At 28.3% G+C, this 23,433-nt stretch overlaps 2 protein-coding genes across 11 annotated transcripts; one reads left to right on the top strand and one right to left on the bottom strand.

Moving 5' to 3' along the window:
- The first annotated feature begins 222 nt into the window (after positions 1–222).
- Positions 223–3,017, top strand: LOC106381606 (ELKS/Rab6-interacting/CAST family member 1-like). Of its 10 annotated transcripts, none has more exons than XM_013821524.3 (9): positions 223–304; positions 610–670; positions 887–1,028; positions 1,096–1,472; positions 1,574–1,747; positions 1,825–1,941; positions 2,060–2,239; positions 2,313–2,359; positions 2,493–3,017. In XM_013821524.3, the coding sequence occupies exons 2-9, from the start codon at positions 623–625 to the stop codon at positions 2,782–2,784; spliced, it is 1,377 nt and encodes a 458-aa protein (XP_013676978.2). In that variant the 5' UTR covers positions 223–304; positions 610–622; the 3' UTR covers positions 2,785–3,017. The 10 variants fall into 10 exon arrangements, with proteins under 10 accessions (XP_013676978.2, XP_048612521.1, XP_048612513.1 ...); XM_048756564.1 differs by having other exon boundaries at positions 224–304; positions 1,099–1,472; XM_048756556.1 differs by having other exon boundaries at positions 273–402; positions 1,099–1,472.
- Positions 3,018–10,227: 7,210 nt separating this feature from the next.
- On the bottom strand, positions 10,228–22,107 carry LOC106399752 (methylthioalkylmalate synthase 1, chloroplastic-like). Its single transcript, XM_048756568.1, has 10 exons — positions 19,680–22,107; positions 15,345–15,604; positions 11,660–11,873; positions 11,440–11,520; positions 11,289–11,381; positions 11,100–11,186; positions 10,920–11,020; positions 10,799–10,832; positions 10,566–10,640; positions 10,228–10,446 (listed from the first exon to the last, which is right to left on the bottom strand). Exons 1-10 carry the CDS (start codon positions 20,124–20,126, stop codon positions 10,345–10,347), a joined length of 1,494 nt encoding a protein of 497 aa, XP_048612525.1. The 5' UTR covers positions 20,127–22,107; the 3' UTR covers positions 10,228–10,344.
- Positions 22,108–23,433: the final 1,326 nt, after the last annotated feature.

The following is a 23,433-nucleotide window of genomic DNA, read 5'->3' on the forward strand; positions in this document are numbered from 1 at the left end:
TAATATAGGGTAACAGTTATTAGCAAATATTAAGGTATCTATTTAATATTCGTAGATTAAGGATATGTAGAAATAATATAAATGTTAATTAACAGATAAGTCCTAATATATTAATTAGGTCCAAAAAAAATTATGCCAAGATAATTTTTAAATAGGATTCTGTTTTAATAGATTAGATACTCTTTTCACAATTTCTAAAAAGAAAAAGAAAAAAAGAGAAAAAAGAGTAAAACTAAATTACGGCTTTTACGAATTACGAGTCCCTTTGCTCTGTCAAAATCTCCTCAACGGACTATTAGAGAAGGTCCGTCGTGTGATCTTCTGTTTCCTTTCCGAATAAATTAATATTGCGTAATTGTTTCAATTCCTCCCAGGAACGTGATCATCGCTATGTGGTATTTAGTAGGTTGCTTGCTTTTGATTGCACTCTCATCTCTTTCTCTTTCTCTTTCTCTCTCTCTTTCTCTTTCTCTTTCTCTCCCCTGTTTTGATTGAAATTAGGGTTTTGCTTTTAGTGCTCGGCGTTGATTTTAAACGCAGAAATTTTACTCATTTTTAGTATTTGTTGAACCAATTATGTAGCATTTATTTATTTTAATTTTTTTGCAGATTGATTTTCATAATGGGTTACCAAATGGTTTATCGATCTCTCAAGGAATTGTTTCCACAGGTAAAAAAGCTCTATTTTATTTATTTTTAATCACCTTTTTGACATGTTGTGGAGTTCGTGATCGTGTTTGTTGCCTGTCTTGTTTGTAATGGTAACAAAGATGTGTATATAATTCCTTATACGCCAAGCGATGATTGATCATCGTTCCATATTCTTTTAGTTCGGTGTGTGTTTTCTGAAACCAACTTAGGCCTCTCTTTTTCTAAATCTGATTAGATTGATTCAAGGATCTTAAAAGCTGTTGCTATTGAGCACCCTAAAGATGCTGATGAGGCTGCAGCTGTGGTTATTTCAGAGATTGCTCCTAAGTTTTACCCTTATTTGCCTCATATTTCTCTACACCCACCAGGAAACAAAGGTGGTACTTCTACTTGTTCTCTCTCTCTCTTTTGTACACTTGTAACATGCTGATGAAATGGTTGTAGTAGATATTGCTATGCCCAATGGTTCTTCTTCTTCTTCTTCACGTACTACCCCTCTGGCTCCTGATACTGACCATCAAACGGAGTTGACAAATGGTGATCTTCATATTCAGAGTAAAGCAATTATCAGCCCATCGGATGAGTCTAGAGTGGTTTCCTCAGACCCCCTTTGTGAAGGTAGTGATCAAGCAGAGCTAAGCACAAGCGCTGATTCAAGTCAAGTCACACAGAAACCATCTCGTTCAGATGATGTAAGAGAGGCTTCCTTGACTGCTGAAAACAGTGATGCAGAGCTGGATGGTGCTTTTAGCTCTATTGTTACCCAGGGATGCAAGATTGATCACCTTCAACAGATCATTGAAGATGCCAAAAGTAACAAGGTGTGCTAACTATTTTGTTTTTGGAGTTATTATGTATCAGTGTTTCCTTCAAGACATTCTCTCTAATGTAGTTTTTTTTTTTTTTTTTTGTAATGTTGCAGAGAACCTTGTTCACTGTGATGGAATCTATTATGAATCTGATGAGAGAAGTTGAAATTCAAGAGAAGGATGCAGAGAAGGTGAAGGAAGATGCTGCTAGAGGAGGCTTTGATACCCTTCAAAAGGTCGAGGATCTTAAGAAGATTCTGGCACATGCCAAGGAGGGAAATGACATGGTGACTTCCTTTTACTGATTATTTGCTACTACGTGTTAGAATTTTAATGGGGAACTAAACATTTTTGCTGTCAACAGGATGCTGGACAAGTTTATGGGGAGAAGTCAATTTTGACCACTGAAGTAAACGAGCGTGAAAACCGCTTGCTCAACTTATCAGAAGAACGAGACAAGTCATTGTCTCTTCTTGATGAGGTCTGAGCATGCCACATGCTTTAGATGATTTGCTCAACATCATAATGCTATACACTATTGATTTATACTGTTTTCACACTGTATGACTTAGCTGGTTGTGTTTCTTTCTGATTTCTAGATGCGTGGAGTCCTCGAAATGAGACTAGCGGCAGCTCTGGAGATTAAAAATGCAACTGAGCAAGAAAAGCAAGAAAAAGAAGGTTATGCACGGAAGGCACTTGCTGAACAAGAAGCGATCATGGAGAAAGTTGTCCAAGAATCTAAGCTTCTACAAAAGGATGCAGAGGAAAACTCCAAGGTAACATCACTCACTTCCAATGCATGATTTTGAAGTCATAAATTCTTAACATGTTTTGTCAACATGTCTGCAGCTGCGAGAGTTCCTTATGGATCGTGGTCGGATTGTTGACTCCTTACAGTAAGTCCTACTTGAGACTTTTAACTGCCATGTATAAATTAATATTCATACCCATAGATCTCTGTTGATATATATATTTTGTCTGCTAATTTATTTGAACTTGTCTTTGTTAATTTGGTTCTTCCTTGAACAGAGGAGAAATCTCTGTGATCTGTCAGGACATCCGAATCTTGAAAGAGAAATTCGACAACAGAGTGCCGTTGAGCCAATCAGTCACCTCAAGCCAGACGAGTTGTAAACTGGCTTCTTCTGGATCATCCATGAAGAGCTTATTGCTTGAGAAGCCTCTTGAGCTATCTTATGAAACACCTGAAGCCTCAAGCAGCAACAAGAGCCCAAAAGCTTTGGTTGAGGAGCGAAAAGACGAACGTAAGGAGCTCCTGGAAGATGGCTGGGACATTTTTGACAAAGAGACAGAACTCTAAATGTCTTCTATATAGAAGATTCCATCTCTTCCTTAGAAATAATTTTTTTGTTTTACGACAAAAAGAGGGGATTTTTGGTTCAGGGTTTATTCTCCACTTTGCAAAACTTACATCGTCCATTCATCTACTGAGTTCGTGTTTCTTCTTTCCCTCGTTGTACAGTTTACTCAATAGTTTCCTGGAAAACGGTTGGAGAATTTACTTCAATATATTAGGGGCAGTTCTTCTGGCTAGACAATTTTTAAGTTTTGATCACAAAAATAGACCATAAAGAGAAAAATGACCAAAATGTTTCATTTAATAGATAAAATGAAACCAATATCCTAGATAAAAAAAATAATAAAAAAAATAAAATAAAAAGTAAATTTTTTTTTTTTTAGTTTTAGATTATACGTTTTTAAATTCGAGTTTTTTTATAAATTTTTTATTTTTCTGAATTTGTTTTTCAAAATTTTTTTATTTTATTTTTTTTTCTTCAAATTTTCTTTTTGTAATTCGAAAATACTTTTTGAAACTATTTTTAAAATTTTTATTTTCAAATATTTATTTTTTATTTTATAGAATTTTAAACTCAATCCCAAATCTCTACCCCTTAACTCTAAACCCTAAGGTTTGAATTAGTTAACCCTAGAAGTATAATTGTATTTACCTCTTTAATGAAACATTTTGATCATTTTCTTCATTGTGGTCTATTTTTGTGACTAAAACTTTTTTAATGTTATCTTAGGATATTTCTCATATAATTAATGTTCAGCTTAACAGTATTCAGATACGCATATGGGTTTTATATGGATTCAAAATATCTGAAACTTTTGAGTGGATATGACTATTTTCATGTGTTTTTTTTTCTATATCTAATCTATTATTAGCTTAGGGTTTTACTTTTATCTACTATCTAAAGTTATTAAATTTTGGACCATTTCATAAATATTACTACAATATATCACACTACCTTATAAATAGAACCTACCTACTTAAACTTAAAACCGACGTCGGTTAATTAAACATAACCAATGTCATATTAAAAATACGTTTGGTTCTCTTAATAGAACTAGAACATACAAAACTGAATTGCTCTTATACTAATCAATACACTACTCCTTTTATAATGTGTCTTCAATACTTATTCTATATGGACATCATGTTTGTAAACAAAACCGTGTTTGCCATATCACTAACTTCATTTGCAACATATCAAAATCCATTCATATTTTGGCCATACAAATCTTTCAGAACACTAACTGCACATGCATCTAAGCTCGAGTCATATACATATTAGATTAGGTTCACCTTTTGCATTACATAAGTTTTTTTTTTGGTTTACCAGATCACAGCATACAATTCATACATGTATATAAGATTACTCTTTTGTTTCCTCATATTTCAGAACACTAACTGCACCTGCATTAAGCTTGAATCATATGAATATTAGATTAGATTCACCTTTACATTACATAAGTTTTTATTTGTTTATCGTATCACATCATACAATTCATATAGGTATATAAGATTACTCTTTTGTTTCCACCAAAATTACGTGTATTGCAAACAAAAAATCCACCAAGAACAACATACTTTCTTGTTACTTTTCCTTAAATCTGTTTTATTAAAAAATATCTATTCTATTAAAAGGAAAGCAGTCTTGAAAAATCTACTTATACAAAGTTGTTTGGACTATTTTCTAAGAGTTAATAATTTCATAGTCCTACTTAAATTTCTCCTAACAAAATATTTTCATATATTTCTTTGATTTTCTTTAGATATTATAAGTGTGTCACTCCTATATTTATGGTAACTATTATATTACCTTCTATAAATCTCACCCCTTGATTATAAATTTCTCCATTTATTTATTGATATCCCATATACGATTTACTAACCAACATTTTTTGATGCAATAATATATAAACTCGTGGGTCAATAGACTAATCTATTGTGTAAGTGACCATATTTATATTATATAATGTTTATTTTAATTCTTAAATTCATATCTATATAAAATGAATGGTATGGTGCATATCACCATTAAATAATACATGTCATTTGAATTAAAATAGTCTGGTAAGTAATACATGTATTTTTAAAAAATGAGTTAATGAAGTATGATAAATAATTATCACAAAATCATGTTTTACTATAGAACCGATCAAACTTAGTAGTATATTATATTATTCTGAGTTCATAAAAAATGATATTAACATATAAGTACTGAATAAATTTGAAAAAATGCATATGAAGTTAGTTAAAAAATTATCCTCGGGCCAACTTATTTAATTGAGATTTTACTATAATTCAGATACAACCACTTAAACTACATTATGAAAAATTAAAAAATACAAATAATTTTGAAAATATTGCTCCATATTCTCTCTTTTTTTTATAAAAAATAAGTTGACTTGATTTTTACTTATGAAGCACAATTACTAAAATCCAAAATAATGATTAGTCTTTTTTTTTTGGGCAACAAATAATGTTTAGTATAAAAGATGCTCAAATACAAGTCCACTTCTGTAATTCAATTTAAATAACAAAATAAATTTACAAATATAATTAGGTTCAGAATTAATATTTATATTATTTGAGTTTCAAGCTTGCAGGTTTCCGCGGGTTATTCAATCATATATTATATACTAAACACATTGAGATTGGTATAAACTCTTCACTAGGTTTGGAATACCTAAGTTAAATAAGATTTTTCTCTTTTGAAAAAGTATTAACCCCGTGCTTCAAAACTTGATTCAAAATTTTGAATTGAGTTTTGAAAATATACCATCCAATTTATATGGGATTTTATCGGGTCAACCAATATTGGATAGCGGGTTAATGATAGTTTTTACGTTTTTACCGACTTTTATCAGATTTTTATATATAAGGTTTTAACAAAATTCAGACCATATTTATATGAATCACCTGATTTACTTCTGAGACTGTAGGTTTGGTTCGGGTATAAAAACACTGCTAAAACTATTAAAAATTCTACAATATATATACTATTAGATTAGCCCAAAATCTACCAATTAAATTTTTTTGTCTCATCAACTCAACAGATATAACTCTTAAAAATACACACAAAATACAACGATGACGTTGTAACATAAGAATACACATATAAAATCTAAAATAAACTATTTGATAAATTATATAATTTTAAACTAAAATTCTTTTACTTTTTCGATATAATAACACTTTATAACTTAATAATATACTTCAAAACATCAAAACCAAAATAATAATTCATATCAAACAATATTCTTAATCGGAAAAAAACCCGCGCTTTTGAAGCGCGGGTCAAAATCTAGTATTCTATTAAAAGGGAAGCAGTCTTGATAAATCTACTTATAAAAGTTGTGCGGACCCTTTCATTTAACTAATCTATTATATTATGGCCTGCCCTATATTTCAGGTAACAATAGTCACCATAAATTACTCTAACAATATGTCAATATGTTTGTTTACTAAGCTCACGTCTTTTGGCACCCGATAATTTTATACCTCATCCTATATCCTTGCTTTTTCTTTGTTGACATTATATTTTAGGATTATAATATACCTTATACACATAATATTATATTTAGTTGTAGTACACGGTACATATTTAAATCCTCCTTCAATGTCTCATATTTACATCTTAGTTTTAAAAGCTTTTCTTTAACAATGGAGAATTTAGAATGCAGTCATCTATGTTTCATTACATGTCTTCTCCTCTTATATCAAAAATAAGAGGTGTCAATTACTTGAAAAGATTATACCTTATACCATCTCTATACATTATCAAAAGTGACTGACCATAACATTTTGAAAAAAAATCTACTTATAAAAAAATTGTTGGACCCTTTCACTACTACTTAACCTTTATTATACACAAAACACAACCAATTATTTTTATTTATTACACTATTTAATTAACTATGTAAATATAATGTATATTTTCAAAATATGGGATCCATGCTGTTATGATTCCAGATATCTTCGTATATATTATATTTATTAAGTTGGTAAATACAATTATTACTGGAGTTATATATGTTGTTGCTCTTTTGACCTTACATGTCATGGAGCATTTACCCTCTAACACATTATATATACTTTTTTCATATTAAATATCATAATTAATGTGTTGTCTTATATTAAATAACATTAAACTGGGTAAATAACATAATGTGTTGTCCTATATAATATAGTTATATTGATGTTTTAATTAATAGTATTTTTATACTTTAATCCTATTTAATGTTTTTAGCATATATAAATAGTGTACAATGTATATTTTTTCATTTAAAAAAAGGTTGTTGGACCCTTTCATTAGACTTAACTATTTTTTCGGTCTTACTTTATATTTCTCTAACTATATAAATGCTTTAGATAATTTAAATGAACTCATTTATTATTCTCCCATAACTTTTTTTAACGCTAATTTATTATGATCTTACAATTATGATATGAGAAAGATATTCTACCATAATCTATTATATAATAACTATTCTAACAAGAAATTTCCTAGAATATATGACAGATTAATCAAACATATTTACACATGACGTGATTATTACCACATATAGTTCCACTAATAATATAATTTTTAATGGTTTAATTATTTTTAATATAGGTTGTAATGGAGAATCCTCTGATGTATAACAATTTTTTTTATTTACGTGAATTGAAAACTAAAAGCATTATCGTTAACTATTCAAATATGAAACTTTAATTTAATTAATTACATGCAATAAATTATTAAGGTTTGATCTTACATTCTTATATACGAACTAAATGATTAATCTTACCATAAATAAATATCAAATGGGTCTAAACGGGTTAGAGATTTAAATGTAATTAGTAAAAGAAAACTGGTTTAAATAGAACATGTTAATATACTTTACAAATTCTAACAATGCATATGATACGTTTTATTGAATTTTCACAAATGTAATAAATCTTGCTCTTTAAATCGGGTAGTTTAGGTTGTTTGGAAAAAATATAGGATAAATAATTTTAATTAATTATTTGAATAAAAACATTCAAGTCATTATTATTTTTTTGCATAAGTTTATTTATAAATAGTATTTTCAGGATATTTGGTTATTTAGAAGTTAAATATAATTAATATTTGTAGGTATATAATTTATATTTTAATCGGTTTCTATTTTTTCGGTTCCAAAAATATAGGATATGCTCGATTATTTATGAAATTCAGCTTAATTTTGGTTTTTTAGTTTGATATGGTTCAGTGCACCCGGTAAATGTACCCAAACCTATACATTATCTTATATAGAAGTTATATAAGAAGAATTTATTTAATTTCAAAAATAAATCCGCACTTTTTAAGCGCGGGTCAAAATCAGCGCGGGTCAAAATCTAGTAAATTATTAAATCATCAAACAAATTTTCTTATATTCCAACCTCGATGTTTACCACCTGCCCAACTACATTCAGATTACATATCTATTATTCAAATCATATGAATAATAGATTTGATCAAATCTACACTAATGCATCTTCCATAATAATATCTTCAAACAACTTAATATTTTTTTTAATTAATTTTCCTTAATCTGATTTTTAAATGAAATATTTTAATGCTGAAAAACAACTTTCCTTATATTTCGAGCTTGCTATTAATCACCATCACAACTACATTCTGATTTCATATCTTAACTAAGTAACTGATTCAACAAACTACTGAAATCAGAATATGCCTAAAGATCTTCATTATACATATACTTACTATCTAATCACTATAAATATGCTTCCATGCCCTACTCTTTCTTCACCTCACAATCATAAAGTAAAAGACTCATGGCTATGGTTACTCCGAACGCAGTCCGACATTGAACGATGTCAAGCCATTTAAAGATACTTGGAAAGTTGAAATCAGAGTTCTTCACTCATGGACTCAACACTCATCTTATTCTGGTGGAGACTCTTTTGATTTCATTCTTCCGGATAAGACAGTAAGTGTATTAATGGTTACACGGTTTTGTTATTCTAAAAGTTCTATTGTAAAATGTCTAAACCGATTTTGATTATTTTTTAATGTAGGGTGTTAAGTTACATTATACCTACAAGAGGAACTTCTTTCCTCGTGTGAAGAATCTCCAGGTTGGCCAATGGAGGTTTATTTAAAATTTCTTAGTAACTCCAGCTAACGGAAAGTACCGACCAACGAACCAGAAATACAAGATGTCCATCACAGGAAATTCCAATGTCACCAATTCCGAACTGAAAATCGATGATGATTTCTTGACGTTGACTCCTTTACAAGCAATCATGAATGGAAGCCTTGATTCAAAAAAATTAGTTGGAAATACACGTTAGCGTTTTCATAATATTTTTATCAGCTTTGATTTACATTAATTACTATTTCGTTTTAAGGTTTTAGATGATATTGGCCGTGCCACTGATATTGGCGATCTTCAGGTTGTCCAAGTAATTGGGAAAGAAAAAAAGAAGCCGGAACTTACATTGACCGATACAAAGTAAGTTGAAACTTTTTTTTAAGAATTATTGATATCTTCTTAAACGTGTATTATATGATTTTATCTTGCTTCATCTATTTTCAGTGATCAACACATTGCATGTTGTCTTTGGAGTCATTTTTCTGAGGACATGCATGATGTATATCGACATGAGGATCCTGAAGACTTGCCTGATGTATATTTTAAATTTAACGAAAATAAATTAAAATAAGATCAAAGTCAAATTAAAATATTAAAAAGTAAACAAGATTCACTACAGACGAATATGTACAACACAAATTATAACACCAATCAATTTTATATATATTTAATAAAATATTATATAGAGTCAAATATATATAAATATTATATAAAAAATTAAAAATTAATTTGACAAACAAAAAATCAAAATAACATAACCTCAACTAAACCCAAATTCATAAATAATCAAAATATTACTATATTTCTTGAACCGAAAACCAAAATCTACAATCAAACCGGAACCAAACCAAAAATAAAAAATTAATCTGGAGTCGAATCAATATTTAGAAAATATTACCAAATCATAAAATTGTAATTTTAAACCATAAAGTATAAATATTTCCGCGCACAGTGCGGATCCATATCTAGTTTTAGTTTATAGTTAAGTTGTAAACATTTAATAGATCTTTTAAGTAGTATAAGAATTTAAATATCTAATCTAAAGTTCCTATAATGATTAGTTTCATTTACTTATTTGTTTATTTTCGGTTATTTTGCGAATTTTAAAGTAAATTTGACAGATTTCAAATTAAAAATAAGAGTATTATTGAAATGTTTCGATATTTATATATATATAAAATATTTGGAGCCAAATTAGAATCATAATTTTGTCAGCACATTGTTCTTTCTTTTTCCACCACTGAATAGAGAGGTCTCAAACAACTTTGTTTTGATACAATTCCGTAGTTCAGTTTAATACAGGAGAATGCGGAAGTAACTAAACAACATATAAGAAAACATTCTCCAACAACACTGATTATTATTCTATTCATTACAAGAACACATGCATCTCAAATCCCATTTGATGTGTCATCTTATTACATTTTTTTGTCAAAGTAATGTCATCTTATACAAATAGAGAGCTGCCATTTCCGTTAATAGTTAATTTTTCTGATGCGATTTTATCACCGTACGCCACTAATGCAATAAGATCAGCGTCCGTAATCCTCTGAAAGAAATCAACATACTTAAATCAACTACGTGTGAATAGACTAATTAAATCGTATTTATCTCTATTAATAATCATAAATGTGTGCATGAGAAGATATAACATAAGAATGTAGAAACCTTTTTCTGCTTGGTTAACTCCCTGAATCGTGAGAAAATGTCGTTGAACTTCTCATCACTGATTTCATATCCTATCTGAGAAAAGAAAAAAGAACACATAAGTGTAAACATAGTAACGATTCTGTTCATTAACATAAATACAAACATAATAAAGATCAAATTCATATATATATGAATGTGATCATTATATAACCAACAATTAAGAACAAAAACTAAGAAATCACAAGGGATACCTTTCTTAGCCGATCTTTCACAGCATGACGTCCACTGCATGCATATTTCCATTGTTGTTAATATAAATTCAACAAAAAACATGTAATCTTGCTTATGCAAAACTAAGAAATAACATGTTACCTAAGCTTTCCAAGAACAATGCATGAATCTTGAGATTTTTCGGCCCCAATGTCTTCTGGTGAGAATATTTCATATGTACTCCGATGTTTCAAAATTCCATCCTGCAAAATGTTTTAACAATATTCTTGGTATCAATCTCAGATGTATATTTTATTAGTCATTTTGTTAAAGATACGAAACCTGGTGAATGCCGCTCTCATGAACAAAACAGTTGGTACCTACTATGGGTTTATGTGGTTGAACATACAAGCCAGTATACTCTTGAACCTGCTCAATACCACTTTATATTTTTTACTGAACTATTATAATTAAAGGTCTAAAGAAATTTGTATTTACTTGTATACATATTGTGTATATATAAAAAGTTACCATCTTGCTAGTAGCCATGATATGGCGTGTGTCTATTCTTGTGTAAACACCATCCATCACATATGCTCCACGACATTTCAAAGCCAGTACAACCTACATACCAAATAAATATTCATGGTGATGATGATTATTATGGTAGTGAGTATGGTACCTCTTCAAGCGAAGCATTCCCACTTCTTTCGCCTATTCCGTTGATCGTTACTTCGACTTGTCTTGCTCCCGCACACACACCCTAATATAGGCTTTATATGTTTGTCATCTTGAGAATATATATTTTGTCCAGCGAATGTCTTAATTAAACTAACACAAATTAAAGAGTTAATTAAGTACGGAGATTTTCTTAATTAGACTAACACAAAATAGTTAATTACGGAGATTGTGTTGGCGGTAGCAAGACCAAGGTCGTTGTGACAATGAAGGCTGAAGACAACATCATCAATTCCAGGAGTGTTTGTTTTGAGATAGGTCACCATTTCTCCAAATTCTTGAGGGATGTTGTTCCCTACCGTGTCCGCGAGGGTCACCGTCGTTACGCCCTCATTTATTGCGTCTCCCATAATCTTGCATAGAAAATCCTTGTCTGATCTGAATCTCACACACACATACACACATTAGTACTTGAGATACGAAAACGAACATGGCCTAAATATAAATGCAAATGTAAGCATATAAGATTACTAGTATTTTGAAATTTATATTTGGCATGATTAGTATACATGCAAACACCATAACTCAACAGCTAAAAACTTTGCTAGATTATGTATGACCTAGATGACGTTCAGATTAACTATGCGTTTGTTTTTGCATGTAAAATTTTGGTTTTAAAAAGTGACTATTTCATTTTAAAATTATATAAATCTTCTTGTAAGATATAAATGCAAATGTAAACATATAAGATTGGTAGGAAGATTTTGAATGTCAAAAAAGAAATACCAGCAACGTGAAACCAAACGAACCAAACAAATAATATTGAAACTAGGTAAGTGTCCGAACCTTATGGGGACTAATATGTATGTATCTAACAATATTTAAATTTAACATAGATCTTTTGTATTTAAAATTTTCATCACGTGTGATAATCAATTTAAAGTATTTTTAATATGGTATTCTTAAGTTTCAAGCTTTGAAATTTGGCCGTCTTAACTATCTCATATTATATCCCTATTAGCAATTGTTAGAAAACGTTCATCTTTTTATAAACTAAAAGTAATAATTACATACGCCTATTAAAATTAAAATTTTCTTCTTTTTTTTTGTAGTTTTAAGAGGTGTTGTTTTTTTCTCTTCAGCCCATAACTTTGTTATATTTTTTTGAGGGACATATCTTAGGTTCACCTCCTATAGTGAACCTTTAAATTCACTCCATTCTTTATGACCAATCAAATTTCCAAATAGATTATTAATTAAAAAATATTAAATTAAATAAAAAATAGCTACAAAAAATAAATACGCTAATTTTAACGACGCTGACGCTTCCACCTAAACCTTAAATCTTAAATTCTAAACCCTATACTATAAATTCTAAACCTAAAAACTAGACTATAAACCTAAACTCTATACCCTAAACCCAAGTCCTAGACCCTAAACCCAAGTCCTAGACCTAAACCCAAACCGTAAACCTTAAACCCAAATTATATACCCTAAACCTAAAACTTTAACCATAAGTCCAAACGGTAAATCCTAAACCCAAACCGTTAATCTTAAACCCAAAACCTATACCCTAAACCCAAATCCTAGACATAAAACCCAAACGCTAAACCCAAATCCCAAACTTAGATGCTATAGGGTTTGGGTTAAAGTTTACGGTTTAGGTTTAGGGTCTAAGATTTGGGTTTAGGGTATAGAGTTTAGGTTTATAGTCTATTTTTTGGGTTTAAGGTATATAATTTGGGTTTAGGGTCTAGGATTAGGGTTTAGGATATAGGGTTTTGGTTTAGGGTCTAGGATTAGGGTTTAGAGTATAGGGTTTGGGTTTAGGGGTTTGGATTTGGGTTTATAATTTAGGGTATAGGATTTAGAATTTAAAATTTAGGGTTTAAGGTTTCGTTGGAAGCGTTATCGTCGTTAAAATTAGCATTTTAATTTTTTGTAGCTATTTTTTATTTAATTTAATATTTTTAATTAATAATTTATGTGAAAATTTGTTTGGTACTAAAAAGTGCCGTCTTTTTTGAGAAGTTTGGTAAGTTTCTGTGTATTATTACGCATCAGCGTAAGATGAAAAATATATAATAGAGTCGGCAAACTATCATAATGCAATATTAAGATGAATACAAATATACAGCAAAGTTATCTGTATTAGAGTACATATTATTATAATATGACATATATTACAATAAATATCATTTACAGATTATCTTTACTACTATTGAACTATAAACTACAATAAAAATTGACTATTTCGCATATGCAATAAGAAATATGATTTAAAGATATACATTAATAAATATAATTTTAAAACAAAATAATAATAATTGGTCTTCTTAACCTTTAGACCAAAAAGGATTTGGTCTAAAACGCAGCCGTTTGTCTTATTATTTTAAATACACTAATTAAAATAATTTGCAGATTAATTGATGTATATTTGGTGTTTTCAAAATTAATTTGAAATTTTTACTAAAAATAATAATATGTATAACCTTTTCTTTATGGCCGGGACTTATTATCTGGGATCCGATTCGCTCCGAAAATAGGATATCCGAATTGCTCGGATCTGGATAGTAAATCTCAGATCCGTCAAAGTCGAATCCGAATATCTTTATTTTTAAATTCAGATATTTTGATCCAAATCCATATTTTAAAACATATTATATTTTTTATTTTATTAATAATTACATGTGATATATAATATTTATACAAAAAATTAATCTTATAATATTATGTTTGAACTTTTATAATATTATATACATAACTTAAATATTTATACAATATCTATATATATATGTTATTATTAGAATTTTTTTTAAAATTTTTTTTTATTAATAATTACATGTGATATATAATATTTATGCATAAAAAATAGACTTATAATATTATATTTTAACTTTTATAATATTACATACATAAATTATATATATCTATATATTTATTTATTATTTTGAATTTTAGTATTTTTTTTATTTAATTATTTTACAGATCCAGATCTGGATAGTCATAAATAGAAAGATCTGCACATATATCAAGAATCTTGATATTCAGAAGCCACGGATCCTGATCCTGATCCAGATACTAAATCAACGGATAAATATGTTTTCATGGGAAAGGAAAAAATTATTTTTAAATAAAAAATAAAATAATATCAAATATTTATATGGATGATCTATCATAATTATTATGGAAAAATTGGTTTGAGCCCTTTCAAAGATCTAGGATACTCGAGGTTAATCCCAAAAAAAATGTAAAAATAAAAAAATTGATCCTAACTCTTCAAAGTTAGAATAATTATAGTTATAATTTTAATTAGTAAGTTTCAAATTACTATATTATTTAAATTATAAAATAATGACTCAGCCAAAAACTAACAAAAACATGAATAAAAACCAAATAATCATGGAAATATGTCAATTTATGGTCAAAGTCAGAATATTATAATTCTAATTCTAATTAAAAAATTTGAAATAGTTATATTATTTAAAATAATAAATTAATGGCTAAATCCAAAAAACTAATAAAACATGAAAGTTAAACAAAAATACATAAAATCATAGAGAACATATATCATGACAAAAAAAACCACTCCATACAAAGTTAAAAATACCTATATTATTTAAATTATTAAATTAATGACTCAGCCAAAAACTAATAAAAAAATGACAAACAAAACTAACTAAGATTATGAAAAACAAATCATCGTCAAAGATAGAATAATTCTAATTCTAATTACAAAATTTGAAATAGTTATATTATAATAAATTAATGACTCATGCCAAAAACTAATAAAAACATGACAAATAATCAAATATATATAAAATTATGGAAAACATAATAAATCGGCAAAATCACTTGTCAAATAATAGTATAGGTTGATATATATTATAAATGTTTTTAGATATTGACCTGCCGCCATCTTCGCAACCAAATTGGATGTCACTAAAGCCTATTCTTTTAGCGAATCTAATACTACTTTTCGCCATCTCGATCACTTCGTCTTTAGTCTTCTTCAACTTATATTTCATGTGAATTTCACTTGTGCATATGAATAGGAATATCCTCGGCCTCTTCGCGTACTTTAACGCCTCCCAAGCGGCCTCGATGTCCTCATGTTTGCATCGTGCGATGACGCATATTACCGGGACGTAACCTGTTTCCGCGTCCACCTAAGCAAAATAACAATATAGTTTGTTTACTCTGTGTATGTAGGCATTATTTATTTCAATCTTTGGAAAAAATACTTCACTTATATTTATGGGAAGTCACAAATCAAGGATAAAGCCATAAAGGTTAACTATATATTGTATACAGGGCGACTCAACATAGCAGTAAGCCATGTTCCGCCATAAATTGAAAATGACCCCCTTAAACTATATGACTCTACTATTTTCCTTTAATTTATTGATAAAATTAAAAGGAAGAGACACGAAAAAAAAAAACAAATCCAAATGCATATTAAAGACTAAGTGGATAAAAGTCAAAACGAAATGGTACAAGTCTTTTTAAAATTAGACCCGGCCCTGGATAAAAACTTAATAAACATGAGTCTTCAAAATAATTCTTTTGCGCCATTGTTTTGTAAGCAAGGTTCTAAAAATCGGTTAGGCGGCCTAGGCCCCCGCCTAGGCAACAACTCGGTCTTATCCGAAACGATTTTCATAAAATCTGATTTATAACGATTTATATGATTCAAATTGGTTTAAACGGTTCTAAATCGGTTAAAATTGATTAAAATCGATCTAAAATTGTCTATATATATATTAAATTAAGCAAGAATATTATTACAAATCTACAAATTTGTCTACTTTCTTCTGTTTTATATATCTAATTTTGATAATTTATCACAATAATTTTATAATTAAACTTAAAAACTAAAATATGTCATATATATATATAATATAAAATAAATCAATAATTTGCTAACGTCTAGGCTTCGCCTAGGCCACGAATAATCCGCCTAGTCGCTAGTTCTCTATAAAGCGTCTAGTTACCACCTAGCAATTTTTAGAAAATTGTTTGTAAGTAATTCATTTCTTTAGTTTGTTCTCATTTGCATGAGTCAGTCTACTTTTCAAAGAGTTGAAGAGTTCGAACTCTTTGATTTATTCTATAAAAAGTTCAAGAATAGATTAACTAGTAGGTTTATACTTTCTTTAGTTTTTTAATCCATATAATTTTAAGACCGGCTCTACAAGTGGATGTGGGTTAATCACCTGCTCAGTAGTTCTGCATCTATGAGTATTTTTATTTCAGAAATAGCAAATAAAACTTAGAACCCTACAGATTTGCGTAGACAGGAGGGAAACCTTCGGTACCGTCCCTACCAAAGTATATACATAGTTTGAATCTATGTTGCATCAAATAAGAACCGGGTAGGTAAAAGTGGAATCAAAACAAAATGTGAAATTGACTTTTAAACAAAATTAGAAAATGGATATGTGTTACAAACATATATATATATATATATATATATATATATATATATATATATATCTCTTTAATATTATTTGAGAAGTCAGTTTTATATGTGTCGCTCTCACGTTAACTCTCACGTTGGTTGATTACACTGATAGTTGATACCCCTAATGAATTAAAAATATTACGTTTAAAGTACTATTATTTTTTCTATTTTTAGTTTTCTTTTTAAAATTTTCCAAAAACATATACATATAATAAAAAGGAAATTTTTTATAAAGTTAAAAAATTTGAAAAACGAAAATATATGTATATATAATATGATTTCATAAAAAAAGAAAAGTTCACAAAATAGTAATATTACATTTAAACATATTTTTAAATAACATAAAATATACTTTTGAAGTAATAAAATACTTTTCTAATATCTATATTTTCTTAGATGAAAAATATAAATTTGTATATAATTTGATTTCATTAAAAACAATTTACACAGATAATTTTGATATTAGAAAAATAAATATTATTTCTTTTAAAATATATTTTAAACAATACAAAAAAATTCAAAGTAATAGAAATATTTTTATATATTAATCCATTTTCTTAGATAATTACATAAAATAATATAGTTACATAAACTGATATATGTTTAATTTACTAAACATAGTTTATAATTAGTAATATTGAAATGTTTTATTTATTTTTCATATATTTAGTTGACTATAATATCTTTCTATTACAGAAAAAATATCGATAAATTATATTTTAGTTATATAATTTTATTTTCAAATACAATCACATTTTAGTTTGCTGCTTATTTTTAAGAGTTATTAAAAACTAAAAATAAATTTTAAAAATAAACATCGCTTGATCAAATAGTTACAAAATAGTTTAATGAGGTAGATATATTATATTTTATCATTATTAAAGTTATTTTTTTATTAATATTAAATTTGATTTTAAATTTTATGTTTTTATGTTTGTGAAACTTAATATGACCATAATCAAAATACCAAAGCAAATCTTTATTTTTATTTTTAAGTTTATTTAAAATAAATTTCAGTTTCCATTCAATAAATCAAAGGCATAAAGTTATTTAGAATTTATAAATTATTTTAATTATTGTAAATACTGATATGTGTTCATGAGCTTCTAAAAATGTATCAGCTACTTATGTATGTAACTTCCTATTGATCATCACTTTTATTTTTTATTTTTATTTTAAAACATCAACATATAATTTGATAAATATTATTAAAATACATGCACATTTAAACGATAACTAAAATTGACTTGATTTGACTTAATCAGAATAAAAATAATTATATTACATTTTGAATCTGAAAAAATATATGTAACTCAATATACTCACAACATGAGTGATTCGACTAATCTAACTTATATATAAAATCATAAATTTAAATACGATAATATATATAATTTTATAAGAATAGTAATTTATCTGATTAATATAAATCATAGGAAACTCAAAACATATTAAAATGAAAATAAAATATTAAGAGACTGTTACAATTTAGTTCTTTTGTAAAATTTATATATATGCATGAGACTTCAGAATATTATTGTTATATTAATTTATGTAATTTGGAATCAGACACTTTAGTTTATTTTTTATTTTATTCTTAGCAAAATATATCTTAAGTTATACATAATCTTCATAAAATATGTTTACATATCTAAGACAATGCAAATAAGAAATTAAACAGAATTTTAATATATTTAGAAGAAATTTTTTTTTATCTAAATGATAACTAAATTGATTGTAAAAATAACAAAACTGATTAGATATAACATATATAGAATCATATGTATAATTAAAGTAATATAATATTATTAATATAAATGATACATACAAATTATAAATTAATTTAAAATTAAAAATAAATAGCAGTAAATTATTATAGTATATTTACGTTAGAAATATTTATATCCGTGCATGAGCACGGAAAAACACCTAGTATATATATATATATATATATATATATATATATATATGTATTTTAGGTATAATATTATTGAACTAAACAAATTAATCACTTTCATTACCAGGCATATAATTCCTACAGTATATCTAATATATCTCAAAGTTTTTTTGTAAATGAAAAGATAAAAGTTATTGCACTAAATAGTTTTTATTGGTTTAAATATCTCATAAATGATTTTATTTCATCTGTTTAGCATACTATTATTTAGAAAAAATATTTATTTTTCTAATGTATATAAAACTAATTTTGAACTTCTTATTTATTTATGATATCTAACTATTTTTAATAGAATCGCAAGCTTTTAAAACAGAAATATAAGCTTTCAAAATGAAGGGATAAACTTCCATTACATTTTCAAGTAGTTTTTTTTTTGAGAAGCGATGTGGAAGCAAAGAATTTGATTGGGAAGAGCTGTAGGTGTTTTGGACACCATTTTCTCTTTCTAAAGCATTTTTATAAAGCAAACATGCTTTAGGTATAAAAACTAAAACTACAGCAAAAAGTTAGATAAAAATATTAGCTCTTAAAATTAAAATTTCTACAGCTTTTATGTAGTGTTTTGAAAATATATCCACCGCAAAAAAAATTAAAACGAAAGCAAAAAAAATTCACAATCTATTTTCTATAACTAAGAAAATAAAGCTACTACATCAACAGCCAATCAACTCCGAAATTCCAAGAATATCTTGAAGTTTCCTATTATAATTCCAATCCCAAAACAGGAAGCTAACATATGACGAGGCATCCATGCTACGTAGGTATGAACACATTATTATCATTATAATTTGAAGTTAAGGAAATACAGAGATAATCAATTAACCTCGTTACCGACGGTCTTGGCAATGCTTTTAACGGCTTCTAACTCTTCCTCAGACGACGCCGGAAAACCGACATCCATGACGTCTACTCGGAGTTTAGCGAGTTGCCTAGCAATCTCTACCTTCTGAAGGGGAGTAAGAGCTCCACCGGGAGATTGTTCGCCATCACGGAGCGTCGTGTCAAATACTCTCACATAATTCTTGTCGGCGATCTTGTTAGGTATGTACTCTGGCCACCGTTTCATGACGGGCTGGAGGTCAATACTACTAGTTGCGGCCTTTTGGGACTTAGAGGAGAAAAATGAGATGAACAAGGTTGGCTTCTTGTGCGGATAGGTTAGGCGGCGGAGAGAGGGCAGTGAAGATTCAATGGGTAACACTGACCGGACAACCACCGTGGAACCGGTGGTGGGGATCATAATGGAGTATGTTAGAAGTGACGAAGCCATTACAATGGAGTAGGAGAGAGAGATATATTTTTATTCGGGTTTGAAGAAGAGATAGTAAGGAATTTTGTTTTGGGATGAGAGGGAGAACATATACGTTCAACATTATTTATAGGTGAAAAATATATTTATCCAACTTGATGGCCTATATAGTACTTGTTATTTTAGTTAAAAATATGGCAGCAGCAGCTTAGTTGTCTATACACTAGTGTATACATATCAACTAAGAAATAACACTTTTAAAATCCTGTAAATTCATATATAGGAGGACGAATTGTTTATGAAATCGAATGTTAAAATATTCATTTCCTTAACATTTAAAAACATTGTACAAGGCTTTTTTCTACTCAAGAAACTTGGTTGCTGTTGAGAGTGAGTAAAGTTTACTGTGTCTGGTCTCGAGGAATATGGATGAAGCAGGCCACTCCTAAATACACTTTTATGGCATGGTTAGCAGCTCGGGATAGATTATCGACGCTGGATAGGATTGCTAAATGGAGCCAAGGTACTGTTACCACTTGTGTGCTTTGTACCTCGGGCACTGAATCGAGAGAGCATCTGTTCTTTGAGTGTTGTTACTCTGCTCAAATGTGGGAAAAGGCGGTCAAAGGTATTATGGGGAGCTGTTATACTAATGTCTGGTCTGAGATTATGGAGCTCATAATAGATAGAAACAAGGAGAAGAAGTGGTTGTTTTGCATACGTTATGCTTTTCAGTTAGTTCTTTATGTAGTGTGGAGGGAACTCAATAAAGTGAGGCATGGGGATAAGTTGCTTCCACTATCTGTGGTGCAGAGAATGATAGACAAAGGGATCAGAAACAAAATCAGTGTTCTGAGAAGGAAGGAAGTCAAAGGAATGGATGAGATGATGCAATTTTGGTTTTTAACTAGAATTACAAATGTTTAAGTTGTTTTTTGGAGTTTAAAGTCTTTCAGTAAACAGTATGCACTAGTTGTAAAAATGCTTTTTTTGGTGAATAAATTTAATATTCATTCATTAAAAAAAAAAAAACATTGTACAAGAATATTGAATTATTAGTTTATTATACATATTCGACTGTTTAACTGTAAAATATCATTAACTAATTTTTTTTCTTAGCATTACTTGTTAATTACCGTTTTATATGCATTTTTTTTCTTTAAGCTTCCGGTAAAAAAAATTCCAATTGTTAAGAACAACTCTATTCGTAAAAACTCTTTAGATATCTTATTAATAAAAAAAAATTAGGAAAGAGAAACAAAAGATCATGTTAGATATTCACTAGAACTCATTTTGCCACATGTTTAGTAATGAATAAACTATAGTAATTAATCAATATCCTATGTATATTTAAATTATTTTATAATTAATAAATAAACTATAGAAATTATATATATATTTTCAACATGAATCTTTTTTTAATGAAATTTCCATTTTTGGGCAAATGAAACTTCCTTTTCTAATGAAATCAATTTATAATCATATGACCCGGTTTTAATTTTTATATGTATTTCCTTTTTTATATATGTTATTTGAAAACTAATAAAAAAAAGAAAGTGATATTTAATTTTAGTTAAAAAAATTTATCTCAAAAATATCTATTGTATTGTTTGAGATTATGTTGTACAAGGAATTCTTTTAATATGGATCTTATTTTTTATGAAATTTATGTTTTATTAAATCAATTTATATATACTAACCACGTTTTAAAATTTATAACTATTGCCTTTTTATATATGTAGTTTGGAAACTAATATAAATAAAAAGGCAAAAATATCAAAAAAGAAAAAAAAGAAAGAAAAATATAATAATGACATTAATTCTATTTTTAGTTCATTAATGATATCATTGTAATTAATCATTCTAAAAATTAAGGTTATCGCGATATGTTGGAAAACTGACTTTTCAAATAATATTACAAAGATAGTGAAAAATAGCAAATCATATAAAATTAGATTGATATTATAAATAGGGGAGAAGTTTTCCGGATGAAATTTTCATTTTTTTCATATATCCATCCAACCTTTTTCTCTTTCACTATTATGATATAGAATTGCTAGTTACCCACAAGATATGCTACCGGTAAAATAATGAAATAATATAAAAGAGAAAAACAATTATATGATCTTTTATTTGAGAATTTTACATATACTCTTAACACACATGACATGACTGGTCCAGATGTCTTTAATAACAAAAAAAAAATCAGTGATGTAGTTTTTAGTGATGTAATTTAAACGTATTAAAGTATTAATTACAGATTAATGAAATGTTCTGAGGTATCTTATGAATGGAGATGCTTTAAGAAACTTCCAAAATGAAAATGCTCTTACTAAACTATTTTTATCGTGTTTACAAGATTTTTAGACACTAATTTAATTCATATTATTTTCTTATAATCTCACCATTCTGTAGTGTTGACCATGGACTGTACACCTGTAAACCACACGATTAAGCTATTATTAACTGGAAAATCGACGCCATTTAATCATCTAATGAAAAGTACTATTTGCATGCTGAAAGAAAAGAGATACTACTTAAATTAGTTTATTCCTCAATATGCATATAAAACACCGTTAGTTGTCCACATGCATGTAAAATTACTTTCCAACTAGTGGATGAGATAATGCGACTATACTACATTGTGCATGCAAATTACCGTATGAGAGATACATTGAGTACTCAACTTGAGTTAATTAATTCTATCAACAATGGAATTTTTAAACTACTTGAATACATGTATGTTAATTAGAAATGCAAGCTGATAAATAGTACTATATAGCTAATTAACTCATCCTTAATATCTCAGTTTGTGGTATACGTATAAGAGTTTAAAAGAATTTATTTGATTAGTTATGCCATCAAAGTATACTTTTTTTCGGTTACACATTATTTTAGAACTCTACGATTAAATGTGTTTGAGCTAGAGTAGAGGAAAGATAGATGACCTATCGAAAAATGATTTGTGATATTGTACGAGTGATGCCAAAGCACGTGGAAAGGTCATGTGGCAATTGTAGAGACAATAAACAAGTCTAATGAACCTCCAAAAAACAAACGCACTGCCTGTCGTGCAGAATGATGCCCACGGACCGAAAGAACGGGCGTGGAAGACTCATTAATCATGGGTAGACGGTACATGTGATATCAGAGCCGAACACAGACGAGTGTGGAGTCATGTGTGGGCTCACACTAACATGGATAACGATCTTAGGACGCAACGAGGACGTTGTGTTCTGTGAGAGAGGTGAATTGTAACATCCATGTTTGTGGTATATGTGGGAAAGTTTAAAAGAATTGATTTGGCTACTTATGTCACTAAAGTACA

The sequence above is a fragment of the Brassica napus genome, chromosome A2 (assembly GCF_020379485.1).
Source record: "Brassica napus cultivar Da-Ae chromosome A2, Da-Ae, whole genome shotgun sequence".
Taxonomy (NCBI): Eukaryota; Viridiplantae; Streptophyta; class Magnoliopsida; order Brassicales; family Brassicaceae; genus Brassica; species Brassica napus.